Source organism: Parasteatoda tepidariorum, chromosome 10 (genome assembly GCF_043381705.1).
Source record: "Parasteatoda tepidariorum isolate YZ-2023 chromosome 10, CAS_Ptep_4.0, whole genome shotgun sequence".
NCBI lineage: Eukaryota > Metazoa > Arthropoda > Arachnida > Araneae > Theridiidae > Parasteatoda > Parasteatoda tepidariorum.
Genome location: NC_092213.1, coordinates 3566562 through 3591747, shown reverse-complemented (window position 1 = coordinate 3591747; position 25186 = coordinate 3566562). Strand labels below are relative to the sequence as shown.

Below are 25186 nucleotides of genomic sequence, written 5' to 3'. Positions count from 1 at the left end.
ATTTGCTCCGTTTTAATTTTATTTTCAAAAGATAATATTGAAACTATTTTGTTCTACAACAAAAAACATACCTCAGTTACACATCCTACTGCAAAAATTTTTTATTCATAAAATTTTATTTGCAATGAGATATTTTACCTACCAAAATAGACTAACGAGCTTAATGAACCTGGAATATATTGTGAATATTTGTTCGCAGTTGTTCTGTCCGAAATCTCATTCAACCTGACGTCATTTCACAGGCAGAGAAATTTGTTGCTCATTTATAGTGAACTCAAATTTCATTTCCGTAGATTTTTCTTTTCATTCCTTTTAGGGGCCAGAATTACAAATGACAGCATTTTTTTACATTGTGTCAACTTTCATTTCATTCTTATCTTTAAGGAAAGCAAACAAGTTGTTAAACATTCTTCTATACCCCAACTCCCGATATAGGAACAAACCGCTCTTCTTTACTTTAACCCAATTTAAGAATAATCATCTGGACACAACTTGGTAAGCTAGTCCCCTAATTAATTCTTACAATTCCAGGGGTCTGTCCAGACATTTTGTGAAAGGTCCGTTTTTGGTGAAATTGTGAAAAAATTACTCACATTCTTTCAAGCAGGGTCCGCTTTTATGAATTTGTGCAAATANCTAATTAATTCTTACAATCCACTATATCTACTTCCCCTTTCTTTACAAATCACCCCCTAGAAGAGAAAATCAAGAGCCATCAAAGAATTCAACTATCCCTTACAGTTGCTCATTTCATATTTTTACACATCGGTTTGAGTTAAGCAGACTTTTTGTTTTCACGGTTAATTCTGTAAAAAGGAAAGCATTTGAAATTGAAATTGGGTTAAAATTATCAAAAGTTTTAAAAATAGAACTGATTTATTGCTGCTGTGTAAGACGTTCAAAGTTAAAACAAAAGAACAATGCCAACGATGACATAAAAGACAATGCTAAAGAATGTGAAATTTCAGCATCATCTATATTAAAAGTAAAATTGGCATCATGAACACTACTAAAAATTAAATCTAAAAAATCACTAATTTTTCCATAGAAAGTAAAATTAAAATCAATTTTTAGTTAAGTTACTACTTAACTTATCAATTAATAATTAGTTAGTATAATTAAGTTAGTTCAGTTAAGTCTTTAGAATTTTTGTTCAGTTATTTACTTTGTTAGTTAAAAATTTATTAAAAACTTACGTGATATCACCACTATTTTCAGCAATAAAAGTTGGTGTTTAAAAAATATTTTTCAAAGAATTTGTATTACAGTGAATCATTGTTTATAGTGTATTTTTTGGCCAACAGACAGTTCTTTATAGTGAAGCACAATGTAAAAAATTGGAGTGGTATAATTGAAGATTATGATGAAATCATTTACTGAATAAAATTTTTATTCAGTAACAGTGGCAATACAAAATTAAAGAATATTTTATACAAAAGACTTTTTAAGCGAAATAATACATTTTGTATTATAATATCTGTAAGGTCAAGCCATGGGAGATAAATTATAAGTCTAATCTAAATTCAAATTAAAAAGTGATTGAATTGTTCCAAACAGACAGTTAGAAGCATGGAAAAAGATCCATGGTTGGTGATTTATTGAAAGATAAAATAGCCAAAAACAAAGCCAACCCACAGTAATCAATATAAAATTTAAAAATAATTTGGCAAAACCTAATCGCCATAAAAACTGCGAGAATTAGTATAACCCTGTAACTGAAACATTTTTGTGGTAAGAAATAAAGAGTTATAAATAGATTCTGTTTTCGATTTAGTCTCAACAGTGATTCAATGAGTTTCACATTAATATTGAAATAAAAAGTTGGCCGTTATATTGATAAGAAAATAATTAAATATTTCATATTTGCTTCTTATAAAATATAATAAAAATTAAATAAGTGGGTTAATTTATGTAAAATTTGATTAAGAATGATTAAAAAAATAAATTTAAGAGATTAAAGAAATTTTAAAAGCTAGGAAACATGGAATGTCTATTGTGGCATCACATGAAGTTAGACTGTATACATATTGAAAGCATAAACACAGTACATTTTTCATAAATATAGAAATAAGAGCCTACGTGGACAGAGGTAGCATATACTTCAGCTGTAGTATTTATTATGGTTAAAACATTCCAAAGATTCACTTCGCCAGAAAGGGTGGACCAAGCTTGCACAGAATCTTGGGAAATTTGGGTCCACAGGTCAAGAGCATGATCTAAATTCTGTAACCTTTCGATTTCAACAGACAATGTCAATAAGGGGAAAGTTGGGGCTATATCACACACATCAATTTCTTCATTATCATCATTCGTAACATCAGCTGATGGTTTCAGGCAATTTGATGCTTCCTCCTATTGAGAATGAACATATGTTTACTTTAGTTTCCAAGCAAGCTCATATCGAAACAACATGTTTAAAAGTTGCAGCATTTAAATAATTACTTGCTTCAAATGATCTCATTATTTTTGGATAACAAAAACGCAAAAAAAAATTTTTTTATCACCCAATGAAATGAAAGCATTGTCATAAAAAAAATAATAAATACAAATTCTGAAACATTAGTTTTTTTTTAATTCACTTTTTGAGACAATTAATTATCCCATAAAGTATTTGCAAATAAGAAAGAACCTAGCTTACGATTAAAATACAATAGGTGACAGATGCAGCTAATTAAATAGTACTCCCATTATATAAACATCTGCATGAAACTGTTATGACATTAAGGACTGTATAAATTATGTAATAAAAAATTTTAAACACTGAAAGGAAATCATACTAGCACACTAGAGCACTTTGAAAGCAACACCGTTAGTCACCTGTATATTTGTTTGTTATTGTTTTTACTTCTATGTTTACCTATTCAGTAGAAATAATAAAAATGTTTGAACAAAACTGTAGGATAAACAGGAGACTGAAACATTTTTGTCCTTGAGTTTTGTAAAGAAACAAGGAAGAAAAGAGAGAATAAAAATAAGTTTAAAATGAAGGCAAACAAATTATATATATATATATATATATATATATATATANTATAATCGTGTGAGCTGATAAAAAGATTATATCTTTTACTTTCTGGATTCTATTATTATTTTTCTTTTTCCCTTTTCTTTTTTCATTGCTCCGTAATTTTTCTACATTTTGAACTTTTATATATATATATATAACATAAAAAGCTTTTATTAATCTTTGTATGTTATCCTAATTAATTATTCAAATCGAACTGCTTTCTCACACTTTTAAAAGCCACATTCTGTTCTTAAATCTATTTTTGGCCCAAGTATGCATTTAATTAAAAGCAGGACATTTTTCCTTTTGCTCTCTGTGGGAAACGCTCAACCGATTTGATAAACTAATTACAATTACTAAGATTTCCCTCTTTCCCTAAATTGAAACATTTTACCGATTTACTTTGCAAGATTTTCCCTAACGTATAATGGAGAAGCACAACTTTTCGTGCACACTTTCGTGACTGCTTCTGTCTAATAATTAATAAATAAAAATTGTACCCTCCTTCCCGGCCTAAGACCTGTTTTAATCCTTCCACTCGGCAACGACGTTATATATGTATACATATATATAAAAGGTAGATTTATTAAAATTAATGTTAAAGTATTTAAAAGTTAAATGACAATACCAATGAGATAAAATATCAATAACATTGTGTTTAGTGCAAAGAAAATATACTATTGCTTAGCAGGCTATCACATATAGAAAAACTTGTAAATTCCAAATCCAGTAAAGTATATTTGAGTGGTTATTTACCCACAAGATTACTTTAACTTGATTGCTCTTTTTTCAAACCCTGGTAGTAGAAATCTGGCAGTATGACAGTAGGTGTTACAGATTATTATAGCATATGCTGATTGTTTTTAAGATCAGATTTTTGTTAAAAATTATATTATATATATGTCTGTGTGTGTGTGAAGGAGTTACAGAGCCTACTTCGACTCCTAGGTGGCACTGTCTCTATGTGAGAGGGAGAGACTCAAACATTTTTTGTGAATCATTGAGTGAGAACGAAAGTGAAAAAGCCTGTGTGGCAAACAAAAAGACTTAATCTATTTTTATAGCATGTCTATGTGACAAATTTGAAATCTACGATAAGTTTATGTTTTTTACCAAAGTTATGTTTAACGGATCAGTTATTTCATATTGGTATACTTTGAAGTAGCTCGGCATATATCCCTGATATTTTGGCGTCCAAAGTGTGCGTTTTAATTGGATAAAGGAAAATTACGAACCTGTGAGTGCTATGTTTTATTACTATTATTCTGTGTGAATTATAAGGAAAAATGAAATAATGAGCTTCTTGTCCAGATCTAGAAAGGAAGATCAGTTAAAACTAGCAGAAGAATTAGGGATAACCCTTCCTCCTAATCCTAAAATCATCAATATAACACAGCTAATTACTTCCGATACTAAATACGATGAAATATTTACGAAAAATGTGTTAGAAAATATTGTTTTGGAACGCTTGGAAAAAGCGACTGCCGAAAAAGAAAAATTAGCACAGGAAATTCAGCTTGAAAAGCTTAAAGCGGAAAATTTAAATCGACCTGCTACACAAAGGAAGCATGATGATGCCTTAAGCAGAAAGTTTGCTCTTATAATTCAGCATGATGAGGTAACCATGAAAATAGCAGCTGCCCACAAAGAGGATGAGCAAATAAACACTATTAAAACATTAATTGCCAATGAAAATGGTAATATATCGATATGATAATGGTAGGGATCTTTTAGTAATACCAGAAGCGATGCAAAATGATATCATTGAAGAAGTTCATAGTAAGGGACATTACGCACTCACTAAAACTGAAGAAGCTATTAAACAAAATTATTATATTCCTGGTCTAAAAGCGAATATACAATCTGTCCTAGCGAATTGTGTTGAGTGTATTCTATGCAACCGAAAGCATGGAAAGAAAGAAGGTTTCTTATATCCGATTCCTAAAGAAGAACATATTCTTATTACTGCTGGAGTACCTCGTGAAAATGGTCAAGTCCACGAAGCTTTTATTCATATAGGCGAAGCTTTTATTCCTATTCTCAAAGTTATCCATTGATAATCCAATGGACTGGTATAAACACATAAACGATGTGCAGCGATTCATAAATAGTACAATTTCCACCAGTACAAACAAAACGCCATTTCAACTAATGATAGGAATACCCATGAAAAACAAAGATTTACGAATTAAAGAAATTCTAACTGAAGAATATGAAAACTACTTTATGAAACAACGAGAAGATTTTAGAAGTGATGCACAGCAACGAATTATGGAAATTCAAGAGCAGAATAAATCAACTGACAACAAAAAGTGCAAACAACCCCACAAGTACAGAAAAGATGACTTAGCGGCGATTCAAAGAACACAATTTGGAACTGGTTTAAAGTTGCGTCCAAAGTTTCCTGGTCCTTACAAGATTGTTAAAGTGAAATGCAATGACCGATATGAAGTAGAAAAAGTTGGGGAACATGAAGGTCCTAACTTAACAACCACTGCTGTAGACTATATGAAGCCATGGACAAATTAGTGCATATTTACTGATGGAACGAAGCAGCTTTGTTTTTTCTTTCAAAAATTTGTTAATGTTTTGTATACTGCTTTGTTTTTTTAAAATCTTTTCAGATTTCTTAGTCATTGTCAAGTTTCGTGCACGAAACCTGTCAGATGCCCGAGAATGTGAAGGAGTTAGAGAGCCTACTTCGACTCCTAGATGGCACTGTCTCTATGTGAGAGGGAGAGACTCAGACATTCTTTGTGAATCATTGTGTGAGAACGAAAGTGAAAAAGCCTGTGATGCAAACAAAAAGACTTTATCTATTTTTATAGCATGTCTATGTGACAAATTTCAAATCTACGATAAGTTTATGTTTTTTCCCAAAGCTATTAAATTTATTTGTTATGTTTAAAGGATTAGTTACTTCGTATTGGTATACTTTGAGGTAGCTCGGCATGTATCCCTGATATATATATATTTATATAATTATTTTTTTTTAAAAAAAAAGATTCAAAAATTGCTAAAAAGGTTTGGTTGTTTGGCGCAAGAGCCAGTCTTGGCTATATCGTGCCTCCAAGTAGGTAGATATTTTACAGCTAGGTTCACAATTCTGTTTTGGTTTAAAAACCAGATAGATGTATGAATGCCAATATCCTTAAGGTACGAGAAAATGTTAGAGTGAGGATCATCTCCAATTAGTGAAAACAATGACGGATGGAAGGTACCAAAATGATGCAGTCTCTGGTTTTTAAATTTACTGCATTCGATCAAAATATGTATAACAGTTAAAGGTTCTTTACAATTTGTGCATTCTGGTTCGTTTATAAAAAGGTGTTTATGAGTTATTCATGTGTGGCCAATACGCAAGCAGTTTAAAAACACATCAAATCTTCAACTGATGTTTAACTGTTTATAAGGCTGTATGTAAGTTTTAATGGCGTGTAGTTTTTTATTAGTTTCATTCTTCCAACAGTTTTGCCATTGTGATTCGAGAATATTTTGAATTGATTTTTTTAAGATCAGAATAAGTCAGCGGATTGTGCAACATCATACTCGTAACTTTCATTCCAGACAACTGCAGATACTCAGTGTGTTAACGTTCTGTCGCTTGTATAGCTCAGCCAGAAGTTAAATCGCAAAAGAAAAGGTATTTTAAAAATTTAGACATCAAAAATGAGATCACGGTATAATTTTCTAGGAGTCAAATTGAAATTTTTTCATGCAAATTATGACTAATGAGCACTGAACCCTATGAAAAGCGTGTGAAATTGCTTTTAGCATACATAAATTTGCGTATTAAACCCGCTATAGAGCGTAAAGATTAATTATGGAGATAATATGAACTTTAACAACTCACCTCTGCAAATTTCTGTAACAACTTAGACTGAGAATGGTATAACCAAAAATAAGCAATGGAGATTTGAAGTTTTGCTTTATTGTCTTTCGGATTATCCTTAAGATGACCTTTAAGCAATTTGATAATTTCTAAACACATTTCTGAAACAGAACTAATAGTAAAAGGTTATGCATACTCTCTATATAAAGGTTAAAAATACAAAAGTAATGAACACCACTATCATAAATGTACTTACAGCCTTAAACTTTCACAGACTTTTTCAACTATTGTTGTAGGCAGCATTAAAATTTCAGTGTGGTATGCAGCTTTGAAAGTATCTGGACACTGTAGCTTTGAAAGCCTGTTGACAATGGCAATAATTTCCGCTTCCAGAAAATTTCTAAGAGTATAGATATACCACAGATTCAATATACAGTTTTTTATTTTTAAATGGTCCATTCCATGCGTAGGAAAAAATTAATCAGTAGTAAGTATTATAATATTGAAATATAAATTTTCTAAAGTCTTGAAATTACATATTTAATAAATTTTTAACAATTTAGTTTATTAATTATTATTTTTTAAGCAATAAAAGTAACTTATAAATATATTGAAATAACGATATTGATTTGAAATGTACTATAAAAATAAGTTCATTTGTAAGACAAGAATAACGGTAAAATTTGCTCGAAAATTTTAAAATATTATTAAAAATGAGGAATTATTTACAAATTTAAAACATCGCAACAGAAAATAAAGCCCTATTAAAATAATTGGAGATGAAGTTTTGAAAAATTTTTGGACAACATTCTCTAATTCTGTTGCTAGACCTAAAATGGTTCGTAACTACTGAAAACCCATAACATTTATATCTCTGCAACTAACAATTAATCATACAGAGATAATGAGAAAGTTTAAAAAGTAACAGAAAGATAGTCAAGACAATATTTGTAGAAATTCTCAACTTTCTGTAATTCTATAGCGGAAAATAAATTCTAAGTAACTACGGAAAGTAAATGGTTTAGTAATTATGGAAAATCTGCAGCTGTTCCCCCCCCCCCTCTTAGTACTACAAAAGTGTTTNCCCCCCCCTCTATTAGTACTACAAAAGTGTTTACCCGAAGCGTTTTAAGAAAGACCGCCCGCCTTGCCTGCCCTTTGATCCCTATAAATGTGCCCTCTTTGTAAAAATATGCTGCCATCCTTTAAAAACACTGCCTTTTTACTCACATTCCCTTTTTAAGAAAAATCAATTAACTGGTGAAATAATTACACACAAAAATTATTATCTGTGTTTATAGGTTTAATTCTAATTGATAAATCAAATATTTAAATTTGTTAGGATTATTTACAACTGGCAAAATTTTTAACAGTTTCTCTTTACTTAAAGGCACATATTAAAAATTTTTTAAAGTGATTTTAATTTTTAAAATTATTTTTTTTAAAAATTACCTTTTTAAAAAAATAAATAAATGCACCTTTAAATGTTCTTTTTCTAATAATATTTAGTATTAATTATAGAAAAATCTTTTAAGCTGCTTATCAAAAAATAAGTTCATTTTAGCTCACTTTTTATTGAAAAAAAATATGTACCCACAGAGATTTTCTCTTAGCATGCCTTTAATCATTATTTATAAACAACAAATTTTTCTCTTACTTAGAAAATGAGTGAATATTACTTTTTGAAATATACACATAAAATAGTATAAGACGGTAATTAACAAATTGTTGAGGATCAAATTCAGTTATTACATGATATGTGTTACACATTTTGATAAATTTTCACGGTGTTAAGTGCTTTTTAAGAGCAAAATGCCCTTTCAAAACTCAAAATGCTTTTTTTTTATTCCTATGGTTATAACCTTAGCTGTCTCAAGCAACTTATTCCACACAGATCTATCAGAGGCTAGTCAATTTACTCCTATGCATCTGAGCTACATCTTGACACAATCTAACCATCCAGTATGTGGTCTTCCTTTATTCCTCGGGATTGTGTAAAATCTGAATTACATATACTTACATCTTCAAATTACTGATTAACCCCTTCAGCCTGCAAAAGGGACATATACATCCCAAAGATTAAACTTTATTTCCTAATGGATAAACAGATTCAAGTTTTAAGTGTCTTTTTTTATGTTTTTTTAGGGTTCTTCAGACATTAGGAAATAAAAATATGACTAATGGTACTTAACAACACTCTCATATTCAAAATGGCGGACTTCTGTTTGCAAGCACGGCAGTCAATCTAGTTTTAATTTATGTATTTTCTGAATTTCGAGGTAAGTACAACTATATTTTTGCCATATTCTGTGAAAAACAGTTATGTTTGTTCTTTTAAGTAATAATTGCACCTATTAGGTTTTAGATTTAAGAAAGTTTGACACATTTTGCTTTGTGGGATGGATTGTCCCAATCGTACTTATCATTGAGACAATATATTCCAATCGTACTTACCAGTGGGACAATATATCTCATTAGTGCTGAAAAATATAATAAGACAAAATTCTAATTTTTATTTTGATTATTTTAAAACGGGAACTTCTGGTAAGACAACTTCTGAAAAGAATAAATAATTTGATACATTTATATTATTTCCATTATTTATTCCATTATTTACTTCCATTATTTATAGCTATTTTTACAATATTCAAGACGATTGGGACATATTGTCCCAGGAGATTTCCGGGAAAACTTTAAACTTCTTTTAATGTGTCAGCATTAACTTAAATTACTTTTCATACTTAAACTTTAATGCTGCAAGAGTCGGGTCAATAAGGGTTAATCTCACAGTCATAAAATGGAAGTTTACACAGTTTGGGGTGCTTCACAAAATCAATATTAACCCTCTGTCTGCTCATCCCACGATTTCCATGGGCATGTGTTTTTCTTCCTTTATTGATGAGCGCATCCCGTTTAAGCAGTATTAGATGTTTAATTTATGTTTTGACCAACAGATGTCGTTAGTTGTCCACTAAATTGCCATATTTGAAGGCGCATAGTGTTACCGCGCAAACTTCACATTTTGCCGCTATTTTCTTATCAGAAATGGCTGCTAGAAAACGTTCAGCGGTTGACAGAGTGTATATTCCTGATTCAGATTCTGAAAGTGATTTTAGTTTAGATAGTGATATAGATTTTTCAGACTACTTCTCATATAGCGATGAATCTGATCATGATTCAATAAACTTGCAAAGCATTAGGCAGTGGTGCAAAATAGATATGAAGAATATTCCTCCTCCTCTTCCTCCATTTCCTTTTAGAAGAAATCCTGGAATTACTGTGAATATAGCTGACAATGCAAGCATATTGAGCTATTTTGAACTTTTTTTGACAATCAAATATTACGAATGGTAGTCCATGAAACACCAATAGATATGCCCAACAATCTATCAATAAAACATTTGAAAATTGTTGAAGAAAGTATCGAAAAATATTCCAATACAGATAAAAGCAGTTGTCCTGGAAGACCGAGTTCTACTTTGAACCCTTTGAGATTGACAGCTCGTCATTTTCCAAGCCACATACCACCTAACCCCATAAAAAGAGAGCCTCGAATACAGTGTGCTGTATGCTGTTCAAGAAAAGATGCAAATGGCAAAAAAATTCGCAAGGAAACACGAATCTGGTGTAAAGACTGTGAAGAGTGACTTTGCCTTGAACCCTGCTTCGATCTATATCATACTAAACTGCATTTCTAAGGTATTTGTTTTCTCAGTGCCTTATGTGTTCTAAAATTTTATACATTTTATTTTTTTATATTATGCAATAAATAAAAATTAACAGTAATTCAATTGAAATTTATTTTAAAAAGAATTATTTTGATGATAACATCTGAAATTAGTTTCTCTGGCAACTTAGTTTCACATGATAAAATCTACATAAAAAATATTTTCCAGAAAGAAAAAAATGCATTTTTCAATTCTCCAATATATATAGATTTGAAATATGCAATAAAAAAATATGCAATTTTTAAAGCGATTTCGGTCCAAAAATTGAGCAGTCAGAGGGTTAAAGGANTTCTCCTCCATTTCCTTTTAGAGGAAATTGCAGGGCTCGAAAAACCGCCCGTCCTCGGCGGTCAAAAATTCCCAGCGGACAACAAATTTCTCGAATCCGCCGTCCGCGCGGACGGCCTGTTTACCGTTAATGTTCGTGATACATTTTCAATTTTTGTTACCTTACTAGAATCTAGCGCCTCACTTCTAAAATGACCCTCTAATCTAGAAATACAGCAACATACTGCGCATGATGGAATCGATGTATTCTCTGGTAGTACTGCACCGGTTGAAAGAGGCTTTTCAGCAATGAACTTAGAAAAAAAAAAAAAAAAAAAAAAAAAAAAAAAAAAAAAAAAAAAAAAAAAATTTTTTTTTTTTTTTNCGCAACTATGAACATCTACCTAAATGGAAAACCTCATTCAGATTTCTGTGCAGAAACCTTTGTAAATCATTGGCTTGATTGTGGAACTGGCAAACGTCGTCATATTTGATTAATTTAAAAAATGCAGTACCTTCGGATAAATTGACATTCCAGATAACTTGACCTTTGACATTTAAATTATTTCATAAAAGAAATATACTAGGTTTTACTGTTAGTAACCTAGTATTTCTTTTATTACTGTATAATGCAATCCTAGTAACTACTAATTTATTGTGCAATTTATATAAGTGTTTGGAATAAATAAGAGAAAATTATATTTTTATTTATTTAGAAGCGACGGGTTAGTTTCAAAGGAGGACGGGTACATTGTTGGACAAGCCGTCCTCGGGGACGGGTAAAATTTCTGAGTTTTTTCGAGCCCTGGGAAATCCTGGAATTACTGTGAATATAGTTAACAATGCAAGCATATTGAGCTATTTTGAACTTTTTTTGACAATCAAATATTACGAATGATAGTCCAAGAAGCCAATAGACATGCCCAACAATCTATCAATAAAACAGTCTGTAAAGAGCGATCACGCTGGAAAAAATGGACAGAAACGAATGTTGAAGAACTAAGACTGTTTTTTGCAGTTTTGATTCTCCAAGGAGTCATAAAGAAGCCAGAACAAGAACATTATTGGTCCAAGCGTCAAATATTATCCACACCAATCTTTGCAAAAGTAATTGGAAAAAAATAGGTTCTTATTACTCATGAAGTTTCTTCATTTTACTAATAATGAGGAATTTGATAAAGACCGACACCCATGGCCGAGATTGAATAAAATTTATGAACTAATGGAACCTCTTCAATGAAAATGTCGAGAAGTCTATATACCAGGGGAAAATCTTAGTTTAGATGAAAGTTTGATGCGGTTCAAAGGCAGGCTAAAGTGGAAAATGTTTACTGCCAAAATAAGAGCAAGATTTGGCTTGAAGTTTTTTGCTCTTTGTGAAGCTGAAAGTGGATACATTTCAGATTTCCTGATATACACATGTGATGGAACAGTGTATAATCCAAAATACAGCCAATATTCAGTTCCCACCAAAATTGTTTTACACTTGATTAATAGATATCTGAGAAAAGTTTATTGTATCACCATTGATAACTTTTATATGTCTCCCCAGCTTGCAGACATCTTAGTTGCAGAAAAGACGGACACTTATGGGACAGTGAATAAAACCAGAAAAGATCTCCCTGTCAATTTTGGAAAAGAGAAAGTGCCCAAGGGTGAAATTGTTGCCTATCAAAGAGGTAAGGTTATGGCTCTGAAGTGGCAGGACAAGAAAAGTGTCTGCCTTTTGAGTACTATTCATGATGCAAGCTCCTATTTGGTGACATGCAAATCTAAAAAGACTTATGAAACCAGTTTTCACTTGTGACTTTAATAATACAATGGGTGGCGTCGATTTATACGACCAAGAAATGTCCTACTACCCTACGCTCCAAAAACAGCAGGGGAAGTACTATATAAAAATTTTCAGGCAGTTTTTAGATCTATCGTTGTGGAATGCCTATGTACTTTACAAAAAGAAAAACCCAACACAAAATATAAAACTTTTGGAATTTCGTTTGAAAATTGTTGAAGAAAGTATCGAAAAATATTCCAGTACAGATAAAAGCGGTTGTCCTGGAAGACCGAGTTCTACTTTGAACCCTTTGAGATTGACAGCTCGTCATTTTCCAAGCCACATACCACCTAACCCCATAAAAAGAGAGACTCGAATACAGTGTGCTGTATGCTGTTCAAGAAAAGATGCAAATGGTAAAAAAATTCGCAAGGAAACACGAATCTGGTGTAAAGACTGTGAAGAGTGACTTTGCCTTGAACCCTACTTCGATCTATATCATACTAAACTGCATTTCTAAGGTATTTTTTTTTCTCAGTGCCTTATGTATTCTTAAATTTTATAAATTTTATTTTTTTATATTATGCAATAAATAAAAATTAACAGTAACAGTAATTTAACATCTGAAATTAGTTTCTCTGCCAACTTAGTTTCACATGATAAAATCTACATAAAAAATATTTTCTAGAAAGAAAAAAAGGCATTTTTCAATTCTCCAATATATATAGATTTGAAATATGCAATAAAAAAAATATGCAATTTTTAAAGCGATTTCGGTCCAAAAATTGAGCAGTCAGAGGGTTAAAAGAGAATAATGAATAAAAAATATGGCAGAGATTTGATTACACGAAAATATCCAGTTCTGTAACCTTGATTTTGTTGATTGAAGTTTAATGAACAGAGATTTGGTTATAGGAAAATGAACAGATCTTCCTTTGCTTGATCAAACATAGTGGACTATGGCAGAGACTTATGGTGGACTATGGAAGTGAACAGCTCTATAACTTTCTTGTTGCATCGTTCTGTAAACGTTTCATTAATTGATAGTACTGCAGTGCTTACTGCAGACAGCACATTTATCGATTACATTTTATATTGATTGTTAAAGCTATACTTGTTACATATTTAATTTATAATAGTAATTATTTTTTTATCAAAACTAAGAAGGAAATAGATACTTTTTAGGAGAATTAAGGCAAAAGTTTGAATTTCAATGCAATTTATTAAACCTTGGAAATTTCAGAATTACTCTGACTCCTTCTAAACGTTCATAAATGAAGTTTCTTTCGTCAAGGAATATCAAACAGTTGCAGAACTTTAGAATAAAGTGTAAATTATTTATCACTGTTTAAAAATACCTTTCACTGCTACATTTTCGCAATTCCTCCATCAGGAAATCAATTTCAATGTTTTCACTCACGTCTGCCTTTATATCTTGTAAAACATCACTAATGGTCCTAAAAAATTAGGTAATTTGTATTTACAATAGCATCAACACTTTAAGTAAAACAAAAACATGGAATCGGGAAAATATAAAACAAACAGTAAAATTACATTCATTCAATTTAATTTGTTATATCGATTAAAAACTAATAGTATAAAAATAAACTCAAACGTAGCAATAATATATATATAATTCTTCAACTATTCAACAAGCGATTAAATATATTCAACTTAAAGCTATGCCGCCTGTTATACTGACCCTTCCATCTTAACGACCAACACATTAAGTCTTGTTTGTTATTCTATAGACAGAGTGTCATTTAACCGCCTATTGGAACATCCACACTGAACCATTTATTCCAAATATAGCATAGAAATTCAGACTCATTTTTTCATTTACTTGACAATTACATCATAAGTGTCAATAATTTACACCACATTATACAATGTTACACCAAATTAAATGGAAACACCTAACATTCCCCTTGATTGAAAGAGTTAACAAGATACCTAGATTGTAATCAAATTTGATCGTGGTTGAAAGATGGATTATTTTACATTAATAATAGAAAGTGTATATTAAACCATCATGCAGATATCAGAGAGATGTATGTTATGCAAAAGGATGGATTTACTTTATTCGTCAATTTCTTTTCAAAGGTTGCAATAAATTTATCAATCCTACTTTTCTTGTAGGAATTTTTTTAAACTTTACTTTTTAATTAATTCTTCTGAATTTATTAATTTGCGAAATATTAGTAATCATGGGCTCTTTAATTTTATTATTTAAAGTATGTTTTTGACTCTATCTGGATACATGAAGAGCTTAGTGGAAAAACTGGCGAATTGATAATTTAGTGAATGTGAGTATGAGCGTTAAAGTTTACACGTTCCACCTTTTTTTTTTTTTTNCCTTTTTTTTTTTTGTTGCTCTTTCTTTGTCCTTAATATGTTTGTGAAGGCGTAACTCACAAAATGCTTAGGAGTCTATTCATTTGATTTGAACTTTTTTTAAAGGGAGATTTCAATGATTTCGTGCATAGCATTTGCTTGTTCTAACGAAGAATTGTTAATGTTTTTCCTTGAATATAATTTTGTTTGAAAAGATAAAATAAATATACATATATTTAGGCTTAAATTTCAACAACCTTAATTTGGAATGTAGAGTTTTACCAGCATGTATCGCTTTAATTGGCCAAAATTAAGTAATATTTGATTTTAAAAAAGTATTCTTTTATATAGTGCTGATTGTGGTCTAAATATTATGACATTTGGTTAAATCTAAAGGTATTTCTGAAATTAAATAAAAGAGAATAAGTTTTAATACAAAAAATATCTAGGTACAGTTGTTGAAACACAAATTATTTTAAATTTTTCATTAAAAATTTACAGTTTCAACTAAAGCATATTAAATAAACACATTTATAGATGCATTATATAATAATTTATATACACATTTTAATTTATAAAAACGTTTCTCAAACAATTGTGGTTTTTTTTTCCATTGTAGTTAACTACGTGATCATGATTAGTTATGAGATTCTCATTTTTCTTCATAATTTAGACTACCACTTCACAAATTTTCGCCTTTGAACACTAATCCCCTCAGAGAATATGCTTTTCTTCTTCTTTTTTTTAAAATTTTCAACTTTTCAGCTTTGAATGTAGAAGACCAGAGAACACCAGTTTAAAGAACAAGGCCACATTCACCGTCAAGAATTTTTTTTTTAGGCGAAACTAATCAGTATTTGCGCAAAATGGAGATAAAAACCACGAAAACCTCCCGCATTTAGCCTAATGCCAATGGAGCTTTGATATGTTTCTACTAAAGTATAATTTGTATCAGCAAGGGAATCTCTGCTAGCAGGGAGAAAAAAGATAGTTTAGCCATCCATCTATGTGATTCATTTAAATGCGGACTTAATCTGTTTCCATTGAGCCATGCCAATTTTGGTAATAAAAAAAGTTGTCATTAGTTTTGAAAAATATATTAATATGTTTATCATTTCAGATTTAATACTTACTATGTTAAGAGCGTGCATACAACTTAAAGATTGTAGATGAGCCCTTTCGTATTTTCAATTTAAAATTAATAATTCAAAGAAAACTTTTTGGTAATAGGATACTGATATTGATTAACTGGTGCTGCTTTAATTTGTAATATATATACTAATATACGCATCACGATACCTTCTATTAGTACTGGGGAAATAGGTTTTTCACAGCTTAAAACATGGGATGAGTACCGGAGAAAATTGTTGATTATGATGGCAATTTTCGACTATCAGGAGTTGGTCTTGAGCAATAGAATTATTACTTTCCCTTTGAAAGTACAAACTTCTAAAAACATGTTTTGCTTAATCTAATAACCGAAGGGCATCAGGAAGAGTAAAAAATAACCAGAGTTCCCACTCTTTTAACAAAGCAAAAATTAAGCACTTTTAAGGACTTTTTTTTTTGTTGAAAAAATTAAGGACTTTTTTGAAAAATTAAGGATTTCTAATATAGTATGATTGTTTATCATCGAATATACATATACCACCAGTGACAGTACCAATTATTTACCGTGCTTAAAAAACAAACAAATAAATAAAAAACAGAAGAAAAAACAATTTTATTATAATGTAAGCACTGATATAATTGCATTAATTAACAGGGCTAGCGAAAGAAGTACCAAGCAACTTTTGAAAAACCGGTTTGGTTTCTTTAAAAAACATTTTTAGATTGTCAAAAGCACAAAAAGCACCAGGCACAAAATAACATTATTTTCAACATAACTTTGCTAAGCAAAAAAATTACATTTATTACCAGGGAAGTGTGTCAAAAACACAAACCAGAAGAAAGAAGGAAAAAAATGTATGTCGAAGCTGCTCAAGAGTTAGTTTTTCTGGTCTTTTTCCAATTATTGATTCGTAAAAAAATAAAAATTCCTCCTTAATGTATGGAATCTGACATTTCAAGCTTTTTATTTTCACATATATTTTTTTCGCCCTGCGCCTTAGCGTTTGATGCCAACCAAGTAATGTTCTAGGGTTGTTTATAGACTAGTTGTCAACAAGAAACTTGGCCATTTTTTCCATCCAAAAAATCCTCTAATAATGTCACTCAGCCTGTGCTTCCATTGAGTATCGTTGGAATTAATAGATTAAGCAATATAAATGAATATCATTTATTTAAATAAAACTAAAATAAGAGCTTCCCAGAATCAGTTTTTTTAAATGAATTTTACATCTTTAACAAGCAATTGTAAATAGAACTTTTATGTATACATAAATATGTAAAAGTACTACTTAAAATTATATAGTTTAGTCCCTTTTGTATAACCTCCATTACAACGGCCCATATATATAAAGTCCTGATTGTTATTTCTCAGATACAATGCTTTTTTAATGTCCATTAGTATATCCGCACTTAACCATTTGTAAAATTAGTCCTTTCATTTAGAAAAAAACTTCAAAGCAAATATTTAAATCTCCGTTTTCTTTAATGTAACAATGTAATAAACAATAAATTTTAATACACATTGAATCCCCTCTGAATGAACGAAGATTGGCAGGGGCCCTCTACATACCCTAGTCCTAGGTGGTAATAATTTACGGTCATTTATAATCATGGTAACTATTTTTTTTCAACGGTTACAATTAATTTGACAATTATACTGTTTGCATTCACTTTTCTTGTCGAAATGTCCGCCTCCTGCATGGTTCATATTAGAGTCAAAACATGTTGTCTTCACAGTTATCTTAACACATATTATTTATCAAAAATAGTAGCCTAGATCTAATATATATTCAACGCACTTTCATCAATAAAATATTACCTTAAAGGATATACAATATAGAAAAAATTTGCATTATTACCAATTTTCTGTCAGTCACCAAATAATGATTAAAGTATTGCTTCTTTAAAATTAATCAAATACTTTTTAGCTATGAGTTAATGTTTACAGTATGCTTGTGCACTCACAATATAGCAACCTATAAAATTATTATCTTCATTTTTGCTTGGATCACTAAGATTGTTATATTGAGCGTCGACTGTATGTGCAAATATATGAATAAAAATTTTGTTATTATCCTTTATTTTGTTAGTTTTCTCATTTCTATTAATAAGCAGTAGCATTGCTTTGAGCAAATTTATTATACTTCAATTATGAATAAATATTTAAAGAGAATTTTTGTGCACTCATAATTTAAGAACCTCATGCTAAAATGTCAATTTTTTCTTTGGACCATCGTAGTTGTATCAAACACTTTGCCCCATTTTTTGAAAGGGTAAGACTAGGTATAAAACAATTATCTACACTTAATATTACTAAAAAGAATGATTAAAATAATCAAATAAAATATGAAATTTATCAGCAAATATACTTTAAAAAATGATTATGCAAAAATGTATTGAGTCAATTATGTAATTATTTAAGTACTTTTCGCTTAAAAAATGATTTTAAAATCTTGACTGTAATATTGTAATTTTTACCAGGGGATAACTTCTTCATTATTGGCAGAAACAGCAGATTTCTTTACTTTCATCCACAACTTCATACATTCATGTATTTTATCACTGTGGTTTATCATACACAGCCCAATAGTCTGGAGTGCTTTGTCATACTTGAACAAACAGTTATATAAATAAATCAAGCTGTTTCTCATCTTCCATAAAGTAAGCTGAATTGATAAAAAATATACATACTCATATTAGTGCACATAAAACATTCATCACAAAATTCAATACGTACAATATTATGTACATAAACTATGGAAAAAAAATTAAGAAAAAAAGGCCCTCATGCAATTCGATTGAACTCAGTTCGATTAATTCGTAAAAATGTCTTTTACCCAATTCAACATTTGAACATATTTCTCACATGACTGACACGGTAATTTAACATTGGCTAACTTCATTTGAAGTATTCTGGACCAATTGCAAAGCAGTTTAAGGAAGAGAGATTAGGGGATCAGGAAGATAAAAACTTGGTTATGGTTGTAAACAAGCATTTTGTGACAATATTATGTAAACAATATGCTGTTTGAACATTGTTATACTAGTTTCTGATTAAGAGATGTAAATGTTTTGATTTTCTTATTAGGATTTATAAAGTAATTTTGGGATTGAAATTCAAAACTATGATTGGATCTTTACAAACAGTCACTTTTAATTCATATTTGATGCTTCTTACTTCGAAAAATAAATTGGCATTACATGATTAATTATCTTTTATAAAGAAATCACAATTATATTATCTCATTACAATTCTTAAACAAATGCTCTTGATACAGACTTAAGTTTTCTGATCTGGTTAGATATAATATTTTTAAATTGTAAAACAATTGCAAATTATTTTATAGGACATATGTTTAAAAAAATACTTTTATCATATAATAAAAATTTAAAATATATAATCGTAAAAGCTCACAACTTTTAACAAGGGGGATCTTAAAAATGAAAGCTCATCAATATTGTATTCAAAATCGCTTAAAATAATTATTTTAAATCAAAATAACAACTAAAATTCTATCTTAAACAACATATTTAAAAATAATGTAGTTAATACTTAGAAATAGTTAAAGAGCACTAAAAAAATAGTAGTTTGCAGCGATTCCTGGCAACTTTTTTTAAAGTTAATTTAGGTTAACGTTAGTTAGTAAGAAACACTGCTTTAACGAAACTAATTCCTTGAATTTGATGGGTACAAATCATCGCGGGTCCGTCAAAGGATGCAATGGAAATCAATCTGTGGCTGCAACTGAGCGTCAACAGGAAATATGTAATTAGAATTACGTATATAACTAATATTTAAAGTAGCCATCACGAAAAATAGATAATTAATCACTTTGATTACACTTCTGCATGTGAATGTACGCTCGTAAAACATTGATGTTATTTTAAAGGAAGGAAACATATTTACGATGCATTTTAACTTCTTAGAGAAAATAAAAGAACTTCAAACAATTAAAAAATTTTGAAGTATATTTGACAAATTTGCATTTCTTAAATTAAATAATCGCTGTCAAAAAAAGGTATAAAAAGTTGAATAAATTTTAAAAAAAATTAATGTTTTGGAATAACAAACTGGCTCATGTAAACATAAATCTTTCTTAATTGTTCCATTATATTTAACGTAAGTTCGTCTCTTTAAAGTAGTAAGTAAGAAGAAAAAGTATAAAAAAATAATAATAATTAATAATACTCTGTATATATGCAGTGAAAAAATACAAATGATAACATCTAATATATAATTTTATACTGCTTCTAAAATTTCTTTCATTAATTTAAATTAAAGTATCTTTTTCATCAATGTTTTTTGATTGCTTAACATGATACACTTTAGATTTTATGAAGAATCAGTTCTATAATTTCATCATAATGATACTGACTGAACATTCAGAAGACACAACAACAAAAAATTAAAATAGTCATTCTCTACATCATTTCTTTTGGTAAAAGTCTTACACATTATTCAAGCAATAATTTTTTCAGTATAAAGATACTACATTTTAATCTTATATAACATTCCACATCATTTGCGTGCAAGAATATATATGGAATATCTTTGAAAAAAAAAAACATTTTTCTCATAAAACCACTTATTTGTTCAAGATTTTACACTTTTTTATTTTTTAACTTCATATTACATACGTACGAATCAAATTTTGCTTTAAAAAAAAAATTAAATGAATTTTCCACAAAAAGAAGTCAACTGAACTTGTCATTTTGAAGTATATTCAAACATTTAAAATTACATTTTTCTCTCTTCCGACATCTTAAAAGCACTACTGTTTTTAAATAGTTCTTATTTAATATTTTTATGTAGTATATAAAAAAAAAGTATTATTGCCAGTATTCTAAAATTATTCTTCATGAATAAACCATTTTTAAATCAGACAATCATTTCCCTATAAATGAAAAATTCAAATTGGATAATGAATTCAATACAACGGGAATAAATATAATCAACAAACCATTATATTTTCATTTTCATCCATTAAATCAGATACCGAAAATTTTGTCATCAAATCAGTGGCCACTTCCAGGAAAAAACAACTTTCATTATAGTCTTCTGAGTAATAGAAATCATACCCCAAGCTACTAACAGCAAAGGCTTTAAGAGAAAATATAATATGGTAATAGTATAAGCTTAAAATGTTATTACATAAAATAAAAAACAATGAACAGATTTGTTAGGCATCTGCACCTGATATTTGGCAATCTTTTTCTCTTACCAACTACTTATAGCACAATCTTAATCAGAATTAACACTCAAATTGGAAAAAAAATTCCCTGCATTTTCCCTGTACATATTATACCCAATATATTAAGAGGAAACAACAATTACTGTGCTCTTTTGTGAGCTATATTAGGCTAACTATATTTATTAGCTTTAATTGCTGGAAAAACAGATGAACACACTTAAATAATGCTATAGTAAATGAAATAGTTTAGTATAGCTGAAATATCATGGTTAAATATCCCATAGATTACACTTTGAGTGGTCACCATCTTTTAAAAGATAAAAATAAGAAACAAAATTCCCTGTTAATGGTGCTGTTTTTGCTGCATAATGAAAATGGAATAGAAAATTACAACCCTAATAAATTCAAAGTTCATTTGTCTTACGGTACACTAAACATACATTTCATAAATAATTACAGATCTATATCAAGCACTAAGACAACTGCCTTATTATGCGCCTGCCCCCCATGTCAAAAACAGAGTCAAATATTGCAATCCTACAAAATTTGAAATTCACTTGTATTACCATCAATTTTAAGCAACAGTGTAGGATATGTCAGACGAAGGCACTCAACTTTTTTTTAAAAAAAAAAAGCATCAGCACTTCACCTTTAAAAGACATCAATTTTAACATTACATAAATTAAAAAGCACTGTAGATCAATAATGAATCATTATCCCTAAGCAACAAATTAGAAAAGAATCTGCACCCATTTTACGTAACAAACACACTTTTTAAACATTAGATAAATTAAAATATACTGCAGACCAGTAACAAATTATTACCCCTAGGCAGCCAACAGAAATCTTCAAGTTAAACACATTATTCATTAGAGCAAAAAAAATTGCATAGCATTTTATGGGAAAATGGAAAACTGAAATATTTTATCGCGGGGCACAAGCAGCGGAAGCACCTAGAACGATCGATGGGTGCCATGGTGCCCGTGGGCATAGGGTTGGGAACTCTGCATTATTCATTAGAGGAATCCACAAATAATTAAAATCTTTCATTTGACGACCTCAGGATTGATTATACCAATCCACAAATAGTCATTATCAAAAACACACAAAACATTACAAAAACTACTACCCATATAAAAACTTCAGTTTCTGGATCAAACTCTACATAAAACTATAAAAAATTTACTCAAGATCGCCATCTCCAAAAAACTTTTTAAAAAACATTCAATAAAATCCCTCAATAACTTAAAAAAACTTTTTTAAACTTATTCAAACTCGCACAAATGTAGGTTAAAATCACTTTGTAAAAACAATCTGTCCGTAGAGAACCAACATCACAAAACTTAATTCTGAAACCAAGATTTAGTTCATTAAATTCCAAAATTTAATAAAAAAAATATAATGTAAGAAAACAAAACACCAATAAAACATTTGTTGAATCCATCATCTTCTCCTCCCATTTATGCAATGTATCAAATCTCAACTGTTAAAACTATCTAATTTCTTCTATCTGCTTAATTACAAAACCCTCAAATATTGCCTAAATGTCAAATCTTCAGCTTTAATACAATCATTTTCTATGTCATTCAATACATGCGATAATTGTCAGCTTGATGATGACTATGTTCTATATATATATAACTAAAACCAAATTACTATTATCTATCACCAGACTTAGTGATAGAAAAAAATTGAGAAAAACAGGGGCAGATATATCCCATATCTATACAAAAAGCAATGAATCACAAGAACCAAGTGTTAAACATCGTAGCTATGTACTCTAGCCAAGTAAACTCTACTAATAGTTTGAAATCTCCATATTTTAAGAATAATTTTACTTTCAATTAACAATTATTTTTCTCTTCATTTTTGTGTCTTTTGGCATACGTTTTAAAAAAGCTTAAAAAAAAAAAATAATAGCTTGATATTTCCATAACCTTCATGCAATAAAGTTAGTTTTACAACAAATCAACAATTTATCAATATTTCTAGTAATTTAAGCGTGTTTCTTATGCTCACATTTAAAAAAAAATTGCATTTAACAAGCTTAACTATACATATATTTTAAATTCTAAAAATAAACAAACAGAAGTAAAGATAGTTACCAAATCTAGAATGACCTTTCCTTGATGGATAGCTAGAAAACTTTAATTCTAATTTGGAGACAGCATATTTGACAAACCTTTGCGCAATTAAAATAAGCTCAGACTTTTTTGCTGCACCTAGAAATAATTTCCACAAAATTAAACATTTGTATTCCAGCATCAACAAACTGAATTACAAAACAGCTGAGCAATTAAAATTTGCTACTTTCTTAATTTATAAATATTTCATAACATTAAAAATTTTTATTTGAAAATGAATAAGAATCATCTGATCTACAAAACATTGAGCAATTAAAATACACTATATCTAGATATAGGACAGTAAGAAAAAAGTTATGTAACATAAATAGCCTTTTTAGTATGAGCCTCCATTACAGCGACCTTCGAGTAACATAAACACTTTTCTTATTTTAACCCTTGCAGCAAAATAACTTGGGAACTCATTGGGCCAATATTCACCTATATGGCTCCACAAGGTTTTAAAGGGCCATTATTTTGCCAGCATCACCCGATATTATATAGCCACTATTCAGCCAATGTTTACCCTATCCAATCATCTGATATTTTATTGCCCTTATTCAGCCAATATCGGCCATTAACAGAATTGTTAAGTATTGCCGTTATGCAGCCAATATAAACCCTACAATTGTTCAGATATTTTATAGCCGTTACCAACCAATATAAACCATAGATAAGAATTGTACAATTCACTCGATAATTTAAAGTGGTTATATAGTCAATGTGGGCCCTCTATACAATGGTTCAATTCATCCAATATTTTTTAGCCATTATTCAGCCAAAATAGATCCTATTTAAAATTGTATTTATATAAAATTATTTAAAACTAGGTCTTAAGACCTAAGTGGTTGTAATTTTTAGTCATTAATAATCTGATACTGTCTTTTCAAGACACACAATAAATTTATAAATCATACTTTTCTTCTTTGCACAGTTGGCAAGGTTTAGGATAGAATGGATTAATCCAAGGTTTAAACCGTCCTGTCTAAAACCTCTTTGTCCAAAACACTTATGTTCAAATTATGTCACAATTTAAAAAAAATAATGAGAAAAATATAAAAGATTAATTTTTAAACAAGAAACAAAATGAAGACAAGTTTATGTTTTATTAAAAAAGTTTATTATTATTTTTAATATTGTATTATTTTTCTTATGCAAAAACATAATTTATCAGTATTAAAAGCATATTTAAAGGATTAGGTATTTACTTTTGTTATTGGGGAAATGAAGCATCTTTAAAAGTTATAAAATTTTTCTTATTATATTACAGATTATTTTCCTTTAATAATTTAAAGTAAAAATATCAAATATTTACATGTAATTATTATGTGTACAATGGTTACACATAGGAGAGAGGGGGGTACATTTCAACATGGGGCACCTTTCAACAACTAGAATTTCTGCCTTCTAATATTGCTTAATGATTCGCCAATATGCCAGACAATAAGCTTTAACTATGCATAACTGTTGACATTTAGTTTTAAGCACTTTCTTTTTACCACTGTTGTGTTACTCTGTGGAACATGTTTTAACATTCCAAAAGTAAAAAGACAATTTTGATTTTAAAACTGTTTATCGACCAGTAATCTTTTAATAAAGTAAGTGATATTTATTCATCTGCTAGTTTATTTAATTCTGCTTCTAACTGTATCATTTATTAGTAAAAAGTCTTTTTCTAAAGTGGTTGATAATACTTTAACCAAAATGTCTGTACCAGGGGCAGATTTCAACAGAGCTTAGGGGGCACATTTCAACAGTGTTAAAAGGTGTCCCAGGCTTATTATTTTTTTGTTAAGTAATCTTGCAGAAGTCATTAGTC

General features: G+C 29.6%; 1 protein-coding gene across 3 annotated transcripts in view; it reads right to left on the bottom strand.

Moving 5' to 3' along the window:
* Positions 1–25186, bottom strand: part of LOC107454523 (extra spindle pole bodies like 1, separase) — a 313495-nt gene that overhangs the window by 46639 nt on the left and 241670 nt on the right. For all 3 annotated transcript variants that reach the window (XM_071186489.1, XM_071186488.1, XM_071186490.1), the window contains exons 5-11: positions 23350–23466; positions 21014–21153; positions 18531–18718; positions 13967–14065; positions 7096–7239; positions 6861–7011; positions 2080–2352 (exon numbers count right to left, since the gene is read on the bottom strand). In XM_071186489.1, coding sequence (XP_071042590.1) covers positions 2080–2352; positions 6861–7011; positions 7096–7239; positions 13967–14065; positions 18531–18718; positions 21014–21153; positions 23350–23466 — 1112 coding nt within the window. The remainder of the gene's footprint in view (positions 1–2079; positions 2353–6860; positions 7012–7095; positions 7240–13966; positions 14066–18530; positions 18719–21013; positions 21154–23349; positions 23467–25186) is intronic.